Here is a 15465-nt window from a genome sequence, read left to right as displayed (position 1 = left end):
TCTCTCTCTTAGCTACTCATGTGCATCTCCAATGGGAACTGTAGAGAAGGAAGCAAGGACAGTTCTCCCTCCAGTGTTGCTAAATATAAAAACTCAGAGTTTTAATTTGTGGTCCAGGAGTAAAGATAAGAGGGGCAAAAATGCTTCCATTAAAAAAAAAAAGTAGATAATTATTTAGCACAGAACTTGATATAATCACATCAGATTTAGGAGCTATCATCCCCAAAATGGCATCCCTCCTTTTCTTATTTTCCTAAGAAACTGATTTCTGCTATGTTTCATTTAAAATAAGTTTATCAAATTAAACTCAGTAAATGAAACAACTGATATGACTGGAGCTTGAAATAAACGATGTGATGATCTAATGAAATACATAATGCTAAATTGTCTTGCTTCTTATGCAAAAATTATTATTAGTCATAGCAATGCATGAATAATTAAGGACAAAATTATATTAGGTATTTAATAATTTTTTATATTTATACATCTGAATTTTTAGTTTACTAAAATATATCAGTCAAATCAACTCTTGTCCCAACATTTTAGTTTCATTCTTTAATATATTGCCTTTTTTAATGAGTTAATTTTCTGTTAGGAATTCTTACTTTTTCTAATAAAAAATTTTCTGACTTCATCTGACAGCAAATTCCTCTGATTTTGTTTTCCCTTTAAACTTTCAGTACTTTCTCCTCTCTTTTTAAAAACTTTTTTATCTTTGATATATTATCTAAATTCATTTCCCTAAATGTATTGCTTATGAAAGAATGCATTTCATTTTAAGACATTTTTACTTTGCTTTTAAATATCTTAGAATAATCTTGATAGTTTAAAAAAAAAAAAAAAGAATGACTAAAGATTACTAAGGGAATGTCTTTTCTTTTAACCAACAAGAATTCTGACTTTTCTTTTTTTCCATTTGTGTATTAGGTGGTTGTGAATGCCCTTTTAGGAGCAATTCCATCCATCATGAATGTGCTTCTGGTTTGTCTTATATTCTGGCTAATTTTCAGCATCATGGGCGTAAATTTGTTTGCTGGCAAATTCTACCACTGTGTTAACACCACAACTGGTGACATGTTTGACATCAGCGAAGTGAATAATCATTCTGATTGCCTAATACTAATAGAAAGAAATGAGACTGCCCGATGGAAAAATGTGAAAGTAAACTTTGATAATGTAGGATTTGGGTATCTCTCTTTGCTTCAAGTTGTAAGTGAACACTCTTTTCTCTGAAATGTGTTTATTGTTTGGAATAATAACAAAGTAATGACATACAGCTATTATTTAGTTACTAAGAAGAAAGTTTATAACATATTTCCTTTTTTCTAATTTTGATTTATTAGTACAAGTTCATGAGCCCAGATGGGTGGAAATGTCAGTATATTTAAACAGTGCAGACATAGTTGATAGTGGCCAGGTATTTTAGTTCATTCCAAAGGTCTTTTCTTTCTTCTCATATTACTCTCTCTTCCCATGTGAACAAGTTGATTAATAAATCAATAAATTTGCTATTATTTTTCCTATTGCAATTGGAAAGCTTGTTTCACTGATAGATCACCCCCTCCCCCCAAACATACACCCTTAACACACCTGATTGGATTGTAACAAATTGGTGGGAATTAAATTAACTGCTACTGAGTTGTATCATTTGGATTGAAGATTGGGGAATGATATTTAGGTTTTAGGTTTAGATCCTCAGAGCGAAATGAAATAATGCCAGGTAACACTCAGACACAGAAATCGAACACAAGCAGCTGTTGTCTCACCCCAAATGGCCTTCAGTACAATTACTTAAGTCTTTTTTTTTTTCTCTAAATATTGATGTTTTCACTACTGGGTCTTTAAGACTGAAAAATAGTTCACAATTTATAAAAATGTAAAAGATGGTGGCCTCTTAAACATTTTCATTTGATGCTGCTTCTGACTGCAGCTGCATCACAAGAGAGCAGTGGGTAAAAACAGAGTCTAGATCGTTTGAAAAACATTGTAAAAATACTGTTCTATTTTGGCCACTGAAAACTCATCTTAAAAAAAAAAAAACTGCATAAGTTCTTTCCTGTGGTTCTGCAGAATCTTTAGGGAAGAAATCTATTTTGTTTCACCAGGGTTGTGTTTTCAATTGTTCAGCCAGGAGATTAAGCAAGCAAACAAACCTGGACTGGTCAAAATCCTTCTGCATCTCTTTCAGAGGTGTCAGTACTGTGATTCTTTTACAAGTTCTTTCCACCTTCTTGTTAGAAATTCTTATTTCTCTTGTAGATGTTTCTGGCTTACTCTGAATGCTTATGCAATTAAAATAGAGATTTTTATAATCTGGCAAGTATGATTTCTTTAAATATTATAGTAGACACATGATGATATTTCCTTGGGCCCTTATCCTAACGCTTAACTAATAACCACACTTATAAATATCACTAATTTATATCACTTCCTCCATAAAATTGAGAAAGAAAAATGGAAAATTTCAAGCAATCCCTTAAAATGCTAAACAAGGGGTAAAGATCCTGTATGAAGCCATTAAATAAACTCTGCTACTGAAGTACTGATTTATACTTGGCTTTATACAGAATCATCTCTCTGTTGATTAGCAATTCATTGAAATGGTTCCTTGAATCACTTTTTTCTGTTCCTGTACCTAGTGTGTGAGGAACTTGTTCTATCATTGACCTCAGCCATTGACACATTCAACATTTCCCTCTTTGATAGACAAATAAGTTCTATTTTCTAGCTAAGAATCTTTACTTTCTCTTCACTGCCATCACAAGCACCCTTACTTGGCTTTCTTCCCATGACATCTACCACTTCACAAGTGTTAGTGTTATAAAAACAAAGATGTGTTGAGATACAGATGCTGAAAGCTTTTTGCTAGACTTGCTCACTAAGGAATAATCCTCTCAGGCCCATAGGGCTCAAAATTCATGTCCTAGGGCAAGTAACAAATTACTGTAAGTTATGACACTTGGAATACCAAGTGTACTCTTTTTCACTTTTCTTACCCAAATTAACTCACTCTCATCAAAAATTACAGAGAAGAGGGACTCCCTGGCGGTCCAGTGGTTAAGACTCCACGCTTCCAACGCAGGTGGCAAGGGTTCAGTCCCTGGTTGGGGAACTAAGATCCCACATGCCACAAGGCATGGCCAAAAAAACCCCCAAAAAACAAAACAAAACAAATGATCAGAAAAAAAAAAAACAAGGAGTATTATTTTTAAAAAATTACAGAGAAGAAAGTGGAATATAGCATTATTTCTAGATGTTATGCTTTAAAATTCTTAAAATGTTAGTTGCAACTGACTTTTTGTATACCTGTATGATCCTTAGAGAGTTACAATCAAGAGAAATCATAAAATTTCAGTCGCTTTGATCACCTTGTAGATAGAGTTTAGTGGATGATCGTCAGGTCTAAGTTGTAGTTGTTTTGCTGCTACAAACATTGACAAATGTGTTGGCATTTGTAAAGCTTTCTAAAAGTATTCCACCAAATCTTGATAGGACTTTATATTGCATGATTCCATTAACTCTAAAGAACTGAGAAGTATTTGTGAGTTGGTTATCAAGCAGGAAGATATATCAAATGACCATTCTGTTTATTATATGGTCTAGAAATGAAGAGACTTACTGAGATATTGTTGGTCCAAAATCCATGTAAAATTTGTTTTGAGATGTCTTTTAAAAATGTTCCTTTTAAAGAAATATATCAGGAAGAATATTTATTAAACATCAGGTCTGAATTATTTTTACTCCAAAGTAAAACATGCATGTCCTTTTTAATAGGCCACATTTAAGGGATGGATGAATATAATGTATGCAGCAGTTGATTCCAGAAATGTAAGTATTCTTTACATCCTAAGTCTTTTCACAATATTGATTAGGCACTAAAATTAACAGAGCATAGCAGCTAAATGGAATGATTCTACAATGAATTTTTAAAAAGGGAAAAGTATGACTCAAGTTAATACTCAAGTATAGTAGTATTTATCAGAAAGATCTTAGTAAGATATATCAAAATGGAAGTCATGCTAAAGTAACACATGAGTATATTTCATAACTAACAAATATCCGTCTATTAACTATTTTTCTATTTTGTTTCCTTTTTATCTACCAATTATATAATCAATAATAAGTTTGGCATGCTGGAGCAAATATGAAGAAATACATGGTTACTATCAGTAGTTTACCCTCCATATTAGACAAGTTAGGGATGTTGCCTAGGTAGCCTTAGATTTCTGTAATAGTCACTTTAAAATCCATTCTTTTATATGATTATAGCATCCATAAATTTACTGGAACCTTTACAGATACTGTTATCATTTCTGTGATCAACAGTTTCCTTTAAGTTTCTATCACCTAAGACCTACTTTTTTGATTTCTCCTATAATAGTCTTTTTCAGGCTTCAAGAAGAGAATTGAAATCCATGCTCATTCCAACTCTGCTCTTCAAAATTTGTAAAATTTAGTATTTTCTCTTTATCTTTCCATTCTGAAGTCCCATCTTCTATAATCATGAAGAATGAACTTTGCCCCTGTAATCTTTAAACTGATCTGATAAGCACACTTTTATCTTTCTTGATGTGCATTTCCCATAAGTGGCTTTAGTTTTATGTTGAGTACTTTCCTGATATCCTCCAGAGATGAGTTATTTCACTTTGTTACTTATTATTTTTGTTTTGTGTGTTTGGTTGGTTTTTAACTCTGTTATCTTTAGGAGGACATGAATCTATTAGGGCACTATCTATAGTGACTCCTTTACCTCTTTACTAAGTGCTAAGTAAAAGCTCAAATGCTTATTTATTATGAGTACAATCTAGAGATTAAATTATCAGTTGAGGATTTAGCAGATGGCATGTCCAGTTATGTCTACTCAATCTGAAAAATTCAATGAATGTTACAATGTTATAGGCAGGATGCCAAACATCGAAATAAGTAACTCAATTCTTGTTTGCTAAATAAATTCATGCATCAGGAATGATTATTTCTAAACATAGTCTATGCATATTTACTGATGTAAAATTTTTTCACTATTAATTTTAAAATTATTAAAATACAATACCTTAAAAAATCCCCAAATTTAGTACACTACTGTCCAAATGGCAAGATATTAGTTGTATTTATAGTTAGAAAAAAATACATTTCAAAATCATCATACTGTATTTTTCACATGAGAACACTCTGTTTTTCACATAAAAAATTATCCTAAAGGCTAATTTCAGAGATTTTTTTTTTTAGAGGTAGCTGATTTAGAGGAAATAAAGAAAAGTACTGCTTAAGTGTTACTAGAAATTTTCTTTCCTATTCTCATGAAAAACACCAGTGACTACCAGCATCAAATGTATTGTAATATCTTACAAAATATTCTCCTTTTGTAGGTGGAACTCCAGCCTAAGTATGAGGAAAGTCTATACATGTATCTTTACTTTGTTATTTTCATCATCTTTGGGTCCTTCTTCACCTTGAACCTGTTTATTGGTGTCATCATAGATAATTTCAACCAGCAAAAGAAGAAGATAAGTATTTCTAATATTTTCTCTCCCACTGAGATAATAAATTATTTGAAGGATTTTCAACACCAAATGAGTACTTTAACTCAGAAACCAAATGGGATTATATATTAAAATCTATTTTTGCATCCTCCCCCTCTGCCATTCACTGCCCATATCTTTCATGGTATAAAAAGCCAAGAATGACTGTATTCCATTCTCCTGTGCATAGGTTCACAAAATCTCTCTCCTCTTTAAAGAAAAAATACTCAGGTACCACATTTTCTCTTTTGAAAAATAATTAAAAAAAGAACTAGAAGAGAACCCAGGCATATACCTGTTTCCCAGAGTCAACCTGTTGTTTTATCTTTACAACTTCCCTCCTTGAAATATATTTTCCAGCAAAAACGTTTAAAATCTTTGCAGTAAATTAGGCATGAGAGGTAAGCTTCTTCTAGTGTTTCTTTTCACATTTTTAAATTCTTTTTTGGCTCATTTTATGTATTCCCACTTCATTCTCCCTGATGTTAATTACAAACTATCAGTTCCAGCCTTGAATTGAACAGTTCTTTATTAATTATTATCACTTATGAAGCCCATTTTATCATCCCAGTTACATATGCATGTTATCAAAAACACAGAAAGTGAAGAAATATCATTACTCAGGAGTAACCACTATTCACATTTTATGTTTTTCTGTTCAGACTTTTTCTACACATATCCTTGTTACTGAAATTATTTGATCTATAATTATAAAATTTTTTTGACTTAACATAAGTATTTCCCCATTTTGTTAAGTCTTCATATATATATTATCATAATTTTCTTAACCATTTTCCAATAGATTAATGATTTAGGTTGTTTCTAATCTTTAATAATTTAAATAGTGCCTGGTCAAAAGTCTTTGTGCCAAAAAAATTTGAGCCTTTAATGATTTCTTTAAGATAAATTCCCAGAGTAAAGTGTTTTGCTTTCCCCAGGTAACATGCCCACTCATACTCCCAATAATAGCGTATGGATGTGCTCAGGTCACTGCTGTTTCACTGGCATCAGACATTCTCTCTGTTTTTTGGTACTTGATATTTGAAAAGTAAAAATTGTATTTAATTTTAATTTTCATGTCTTTTATGACTAGTAGGTTTGAATATGTTTTCGAGGCCTTTTTTTTGCCATTTATTTTTCTTCCTTTGTGTACTGATCCTTCACCTCACTTGCTCAGTCTGTTTTCTTATTATATGAGTGCTTTCATTGTATGAGACTCTTTCACTTATGGAACATTTCTGTCCCTTAGCCCCCTTTATTATTACTGATATTACTCTGTTATCATTATCAAGCTATTTCGTTTCACTTATTAGCCTGAGCTCTAATCCTCTGTACCTACTGGCCTATCATATCACATACCTGCCATACATATGACCTCTGACTTTTCCCCTAAGTCATCTACCGATTTGGCCAGTTTCCTTTCTATCCTTTTGCTCCAATTCTTGGCAGAGTGAAAGTGGCTTTTTATGAGTAACTCTAAACCATCATGCAATATACCTACTCTAACTCTTTGCTACATATGAATAAGAAAATCATTGTCTTTAACTTCTGAAAGGCAGTGTGTGTAGTGAACGGAACCACGTATTTAGTGTCTCAGTGAACCAAATTGTACTACTTCCTGAGTTTACGGTCTTGGGTGAAATACTTAACCTCTCAGATTCTGGGAATTTTTCCTCCATAAAATAATAGTGAAAATAATAAAGTCAATTTTGTATGATTGTGAGAAATAAATAAGACTATAGTATCTAAAAACTAGTTTTAATTTTTCAAATTTAAAATCCCAGGCATAATTATGCTAATTGGTTGAATTTTGCATTTCCTTTTTTAATTGCCCCTTTCCTATTTTAAGTTTAACATTAAAAAACTATGTACAGAGGGACACAGTTTTAACCAGTTTTGATTTTTCTTTTCTATACTTTGGAGGTCAAGACATCTTTATGACAGAAGAACAGAAGAAATACTATAATGCAATGAAAAAATTAGGATCAAAAAAGCCTCAAAAGCCTATACCTCGACCAGGGGTAAGAAATACCAAATGATATGGGGGAAAAAAATACAAAAACAAAAACTTTCATGGGTTTTCTCACAGAAGAGATAGAAGCTAACATTTCCAGCAGCAAAGATTTCTCCCACTTTTAGAGCATCATTAATTCATACCTTTTATGGTAATGGTAAAAATGATTTTTTAAAGGGAGAGACCAAAAGGAAAAAGAAGAAACAGAAAATGCACCCTTATCTTCAAGGCATTTAGAATTACACAACTAGAATCCAAACAAAATGGCAAAGGACACATAGGCAGTGTGATATGTACAAGGAATTTGATCATATAACTCAAGAATAATTGCCAAGTAATGTTAGAGAGAAGAGTAATCTTGGATGGGGTTAAAAAACATGCAGTTTTCTGATAGATTAACAAGTTGATGAATTGTTGAGTGAAATAACACCTTACTTCCATTTTATTTTTCATTAGAGGTACCAGGTGTTTTGGAGAAGGAAAGACTTCTAGTATCTAATATTCATATATAAGGCTATAAAGTTAGAAATTACTAATGTCTACAGAAGTCAGAGTCAATAAGTACAATTCATGATGATAAATAACCAAATGTCATGTTTCCATGATGAACCAATGAAACAACTGCCGTGAAATGGAGGAGCCTTATCCCACATTGTACTGATTTTTATGATGATGATCTGTGAGGTTAAAACAACTCCTGGGGTGCTTTAGGGAATAAAATGCTAGTGAACATTCATATTCATATTGTGCTAGCCAAAACTTGCCTTCTTGAGAATGATGAAAAGCATATACTGTCCTCTGTTAAGCCTTAACACTGGAAGTAAAAATGAGTCAACTATGTGTAGGAAAAATGTAAGATAGACGATGTCCTCGAAGTTCCTCAGTGACCTAGGAAAATGGGCCAGACAATAGCCTGTAGTGAATGACAGTGGCAGAACCAGGGAGTAGATCTATGGATCAGTGACAAGAGACATGAATTTGTGACATCAAACCATAAGGAATGTCATTCTGGCCTGATTATCCCTGTGTAGACTCAGCATTCTGTGTGTGACAATGTCAGCAAAGACTGGTTGGTGGAAGAGCATCAGTATTGCCACACGTGGACTTTAAATGCATAATGTTATAGGTGTGTCATGAAAATGACAAGTTCCCTCTAACAGTTCTTTGAGAATAAGGCAAGTGGAATGTTAATAGATACTATATTTTGAAACTGCTTCATGGTCCAACTGATCATGGGAAATTCTGGTATAACAAAATTAAGCAGGTTTCTTAACGTCTCATAATTTTAATACATCAATACGCATTTTGTACCTCTCAGAGAAGTGTATAGTATGCAGTGTTTCTTATCAGAAATCCCCTTTTGACAAGGGATTGTTATTCTGTGGAATACATTTTGGTAAATAGCAATTTAGGTAACTAAATTAAAAAACAATGTGCTATAAACCATCTTTTACAAAATTCAGGGCCGGTGGTTCCTAGGTATAATACTGGACAGTCAGTTAGTGCAGAAAGTACTTATGTAGAAACTAATGTGTACAGGAAAACTCCTCTGTTGCTAAAATCATTTCTGATTCTCTACAGAACAAATTTCAAGGAATGGTCTTTGACTTCGTAACCAGACAAGTTTTTGACATAAGCATCATGATTCTCATCTGTCTCAACATGGTCACAATGATGGTGGAAACTGACGATCAGAGTGAATATGTGACTAACATTTTGTCACGTATCAACCTGGTGTTCATTGTGCTGTTCACTGGAGAATGTGTGCTGAAGCTCGTCTCCCTCCGCCATTATTATTTTACCATAGGCTGGAATATTTTTGATTTTGTGGTTGTCATTCTCTCCATTGTAGGTAAGAATTATTTCAGGTCTCTTAAGTTCAGCTCAATAAAAGTAAAAGTTAGACTAATCAAGTTTCAATTAGAGGTCATCTGACCACTCAGAGAAAACCACTGTGAAAATTTTGATGTATTTCATACTGCTGTGTTTCTCTTTCTTACAAAATGAGGCTCCTACTATGCATAGAGTATTGTATCCTATTCTGTCCATTTTAGACTAGGTATATTATTTGTCAATATAGCAAAGTCTCATTCATTTGAACCAGAAATGTGCTGTTAACTAAGATTGAAATGTTTTTGACTTGTTGAGATTGAATAGTCTATACAATATATAAATAGCTCTGTTGAAGAGAGGACTAGAAATTTAGTCTGGTACTCAGGAGAGACAGTGCATCAGAGACATAGACACAGAGTCATTAGCATGTATACAGGAGTGGAAGCTGGTGGCAAATAAGGAAGAACATAGAGTGAAAAGAGAATAAAGCTAAGAACAAAATGTCAGCAATTGCAGATGGTAAGTTCTTTAATGCAGGGTATGGGATATTTTGTAGATTACCTTGAAATTTATAGTAATGATGCACAAAAGAAGTGATGTGGTATGGAACATCATTTCATCAGTCATACACTTCAAAGCCTGGAATGTTAAACAGGTCACGTGACCAATAGCTCATCTCATTCAAGATACAACTCTAGCTCCAGTAAAGTGAAGAAGTCTGCCTGTGGGCCTGAAGTATTCATTCTTTCCTAAACCAGATAATAATATGATTGGGTCAATATTTTACGATCCAATAGGGGGCGCCTCCGTTGGGCAGATTTTTATGCCATTCCCCGCTCTGAAGAAGTTGATCTTCTATCCAACTCATATGTTGTATGTAGCCTTTGATTCCCACAGTAATCTGTGGTGTAATTAGTTGTGGATAGGGTACTTAGTTGTATTTACCTCTCTTTCTCTCTTTCCCTCTCTCTCACTCATATACATACACACACACACACACACACACACACACACACACACACGCTTACTTACTCTTTACAGAATGAGGTAGTGTAACTCAAAGGTACTTAATTTCTTGGGTTTCCCTAGTGGCGCAGTGGTTGAGAGTCTGCCTGCCAGTGCAGGGAACACGGGTTCGAGCCCTGGTCTGGGAGGATCCCACATGCCGCAGAGCAGCTGGCCCCGTGAGCCACAATTACTGAGCCTGCGCGTCTGGAGCCTGTGCTCCGCAACGGGAGAGGCCGCGACAGTGAGAGGCCCGCGCACCGCGATGAAGAGTGGCCCCCGCTTGCCACAACTAGAGAAATCCCTCGCACAGAAACGAAGACCCAACACAGCCATAAATAAATAAGTAAATAAATAAAAAAAACAAAAATTAAAAAAAAAAAAAAACACATTAAAAAAAAGAAAAAAAAACCTTTCCTTGAAAGCGTTGGGGAGTGCCACTCTTAAAAAAAAAAAAAAAAGGTACTTAATTTCTTGAGCTCCTCTTCAGCTCAATCACTATTTCATTATTTAAAAGGCAAATGGAGAAAGAAGCTTTAAGGAAGAGAGCTGAGAGACCAGTGTCAGACACAGGAAACCAGAAAGAGCATCAGCTTAAACCGTTTTAGAAATGTGCCAGATCATATATATATATATATATATATATATATATATATATATATATATATATATATATATATATATATATGAATATTATAGTAGAAACTTAGGGAAACATCAAGTTCATGGAGAGATGAAAACAGCATTAAAAACTGCAGATACTTTTAGATGGGGGAGGACTGAATAGAGGGTATATATGATTTGGCATTTTCAGAAAAAAATCATTGGATTCTTATAAACGTGTACGTATACTGTTGGCTACTGCTCTTAAGATGGACTTGAGAATTTTTAATTTGTTTTTTTGGATTCAGTCTTGGGATTTTGTATAAGCTAAAACTGGTCTATAGATATCCCTCAAAGACAAAAGGTACTATAAAATCCTTATTGAACTGAATATTGTCATAGTCACCTTGGACTGCCATAATAATTACCACAGACTGGGTGGCTTAAACAAGAGAAACTTATTTTCTCAGAGTTCTGGAAGCCAGAAGTCCAAGTCAAGGTGCCAACATGATGGGTTTCTGGTGAGAGCTCTCTTCCAGGCTGGTAGATGGCTGTCTTCTCACTGTGTCCTCAGGTGGCAGGGAGAAAGAGAGAGCAAGCTCTCTATTGTCTTTTCTCATAAAGGCACTAATCCTATCATGAGGGTTCCAACCTTATGACGTCATCTAAACTTAATTATCTCCCAAAGGCCCTATCTTCAAATACCACCACCTTGGGGGGTTAGGGCTGTAACGTATGAATTTGGTGGTAGGGTGGGTGTGTGGGGGGTAGGACAGAATTTAGTCCACAGCAAATACTGAGTTGAATTTAATGCTGAATGCCGAAATTAAGGTTTATCTATAATATATGTATGTATTGTCTGTATGTAACATTGAAGATTAAGTAACTGAATTTCAGTACTCTGAACTTTACCTGGGAGCCTTAACAGAAATTTAAATATTATTTTAATGGATAACTTCTTCACTGGTTGATACTCTGATCTTTTATCCATAGGTATGTTTCTGGCTGAGCTGATAGAGAAATATTTTGTGTCCCCTACCCTGTTCCGAGTGATCCGTCTTGCCAGGATTGGCCGAATCCTGCGTCTGATCAAAGGGGCCAAGGGGATCCGCACGCTGCTCTTTGCTTTGATGATGTCCCTTCCTGCGTTGTTTAACATTGGCCTCCTGCTCTTCCTGGTCATGTTCATCTACGCCATCTTTGGAATGTCCAACTTCGCCTATGTTAAGAGGGAGGTTGGAATTGATGACATGTTCAACTTTGAGACCTTTGGCAACAGCATGATCTGCCTGTTCCAGATTACCACCTCTGGTGGCTGGGATGGATTGCTAGCACCTATTCTCAACAGTAAACCACCCGATTGTGACCCTAATAAAGTTAACCCTGGCAGCTCAGTTAAGGGAGACTGTGGGAACCCATCTGTGGGGATCTTCTTTTTTGTCAGTTACATCATCATATCATTTCTGGTCGTGGTGAACATGTACATTGCTGTCATCCTGGAGAACTTCAGTGTTGCTACTGAAGAAAGTGCAGAGCCCCTGAGCGAGGATGACTTTGAGATGTTCTACGAGGTTTGGGAGAAGTTTGATCCCAATGCCACCCAGTTCATGGAATTTGAAAAACTCTCTCAGTTTGCAGCTGCTCTTGAACCTCCCCTCAATTTGCCACAACCGAACAAAATCCAGCTCATTGCCATGGATCTGCCCATGGTCAGTGGGGACCGGATCCACTGTCTTGACATCTTATTTGCTTTTACGAAGCGGGTTCTGGGGGAGAGTGGAGAGATGGATGCTCTCCGAATACAGATGGAAGAGCGATTCATGGCTTCCAACCCATCAAAGGTCTCCTATCAGCCAATAACTACGACTTTAAAACGAAAACAAGAGGAGGTGTCTGCTGTTATTATTCAGCGTGCGTACAGGCGCCACCTTTTAAAGCGAACTGTAAAGCAAGCCTCATTTACATATAACAAAAATAAAATCAAAGGTGGGGCTAATCTTCTTATAAAAGAAGACATGGTAATTGACAGAATACATGAAAACTCAGTTACAGAAAAAACTGATCTGACCATGTCCACAGCAGCTTGTCCACCCTCCTACGATCGGGTAACAAAGCCAATCGTGGAAAAACACGAGCAAGAAGGCAAAGATGAGAAAGCCAAAGGGAAATAAACAAAAATAAATCAAAATCACTGGGTGACAAATTGTTTACAGCCTGTGAAGGTGATGTATTCTGGTCAACAGGACTCCTTTAGGAGGTCAATGCCAAACTGACTGTTTTTACACAAATCTACTTAAGGTCAGTGCCTACAATCAGACAGTGACCCCTTGTCGGAAAACTGTGACTCTGTGAAAAGGGGAGATGACCTTGACAGGAGATTACTGTTCTCACTACCAGCTGACACTGCTGAAGACAAGAGACAAAATGGCTACTCAGACTGTAGGGACCAGTTCAAAGGGGTGCAAACCTATAATTCGGGGGTTGTTTAACATGAAACACTTTAGTGTAGTAATTGTATCCACTCTTTGCATTTCGACTGCCACATTTGTCACATTTTTACAAAATCTGTTAGTGGATTCATCTTTTTTTTAGTCCATATGTTGTTTATTATATGTGACTATTTTTGTAAACGGGGTTTCTGTTGGGAAATAGACTAAAGGACCTCTCTAACAGGTATGCCACCAGAGGTTATGGTAATTGCACGGCCTCCCATCTGCACAGAGATGTGGTTTGCATGAGGGCATGCTACACTCAGAGATCATGCATGAAAAAAGTCACGAGGAAAACAATGAATTCTTAAATTCCATCCATGTTTCTGGGAGGGGTAATTAGGTGAAAATTGGAGGTGCTTTGCTGACCTTGTCAAATCCAGCCCCTAGACCAACTATATCATTTTGGGGGGATAGCCCATGAAATCTTAGCAGGGGAAAACTTCACTCAAATGTCTGGAGTCATAAGTGTTATGTTTCTGTTTATTGTATTTAAAAAACTGAATAAGTATTGCTTCCCCCCTAAAGACGGAATTGACAAAAAGAACGCTTTATGAATTTCTGCTTAATCCTGCACTTTGTTTAGCCATCTTCAGCTCAGCAAGGTTGACAATGTATATGTTAATGAAATGCTATTTATTATGTAAATAGTCATTTTACCCGGTGGTGCACGTTTGAGCAAACAAATAATGACCTAAGCTCGGTATTTATTGCATCAAATATGTACCACAAGAAATGTAGAGTGCAAGCTTTACACAGGTAACATAATGTATTCTGTACCATTATAGATAGTTTGGATACTATGAATGCATGTTTCTATTACCATGCTGCTGTATCTGGTTTCTCCCACTGCTCAGAATCTCATTTATGAGAAACCGTATGTCACTGGTAAAGTCAAAGAAATTGCTCAACAGATCTCATTTCTTTAAGTCATTAAGCAATAGTTTGCAGCACTTTAACAGCTTTTTGGTTATTTTTAAATTTTAAGTGGATAACATATGTTGTATAGCCTGACTGTACAGACATGTTTTAAAAAAAAGCACTGCTTAACCTGTTAAAATGTGTTTAGAGTTTTATAAGCAAATATAAGTACTGTAAAAAGTCATTTTTATTTTATTTTTCAGCATTATGTACATAAATATGAAGAGGAAATTATCTTAAGATTGATATCACAATCACTTTCTTACTTTCTGTCCACCGTACTTTTTCAGGGAAGAAATTTGCTAAGTAAGAAATGAAAACAAGATGGGGTAGTTGTAGATTTCTGCTTTTTTATTACATTTGCTACTTTTAGATTATTTCATAATTTTAAGGGGCAAAAATAGGTTCACAACTCACATCCAAATTATGCTTTGCAATTGGAAAAAGGTATAAATTTTTATTTACATTTTTGGTAGTTCCTACATTAACTGATTGAAGATAGTGCTTATTTTTCATTTTTGTCCTCTTTTTCCTAACTTCTGTTTATGTTTTCATTTCTTTGGAGTCATGCCGCTCTAGATTGCTCGAAGTATAATGTGGGTTTCACAACTTTTTTTTTTCTGGAAGAACAGAGAGTAGTGAACTTACATAGTCAGTTATATCAGGACATTTTGTGTTTCTTACAGAAGCAAACTATAGGCAACACTTTTTCTTAAAACTACTTAAACTGTATTCGTGAACTGCATGCTGGAAAATGCTACTATTACCCTAAATGATGCTAACCAACATTAAAAATGTGCAAAACTAATAAAGATTACATTTTTTATTTTATTGTTTGCCCAGTTACTTTTAGTTAACGGTGTTGTGTAACAAGATGAAGATGTTTTTATTGTACAAATTGGGGGAGAAGGGGAGCTAAACACACACACACACACACACACACACACACACACACACACACACACAGAGGTATACCCGGGCTGACAGCAAGAAAATCTGTGGTAGGAATGGGACTGGGGGAAGTGACCTACCAGGGGTTACAGGCAGTAGGGTGTGGTCTCTGTTAGGAGAAAGGACTGAT

At 35.2% G+C, this 15465-nt stretch overlaps 1 protein-coding gene across 1 annotated transcript in view; it reads left to right on the top strand.

Annotated features, from left to right (window-relative positions):
- The window catches only part of LOC118898430 (sodium channel protein type 1 subunit alpha), a 136999-nt gene extending 121819 nt beyond the window's left edge, over positions 1–15180 (top strand). Inside the window, exons 22-27 of the mRNA XM_036858803.1 lie at positions 928–1209; positions 3775–3828; positions 5367–5504; positions 7436–7540; positions 9115–9385; positions 11968–15180. Coding sequence (XP_036714698.1) covers positions 928–1209; positions 3775–3828; positions 5367–5504; positions 7436–7540; positions 9115–9385; positions 11968–13145 — 2028 coding nt within the window. The 3' untranslated portion in view covers positions 13146–15180. The remainder of the gene's footprint in view (positions 1–927; positions 1210–3774; positions 3829–5366; positions 5505–7435; positions 7541–9114; positions 9386–11967) is intronic.
- Positions 15181–15465: the final 285 nt, after the last annotated feature.

Source organism: Balaenoptera musculus, chromosome 7 (genome assembly GCF_009873245.2).
Source record: "Balaenoptera musculus isolate JJ_BM4_2016_0621 chromosome 7, mBalMus1.pri.v3, whole genome shotgun sequence".
NCBI lineage: Eukaryota > Metazoa > Chordata > Mammalia > Artiodactyla > Balaenopteridae > Balaenoptera > Balaenoptera musculus.
The sequence above is the reverse complement of the archived record's forward strand: the minus strand, read 5'-3'. Positions and strand labels throughout refer to the sequence as shown.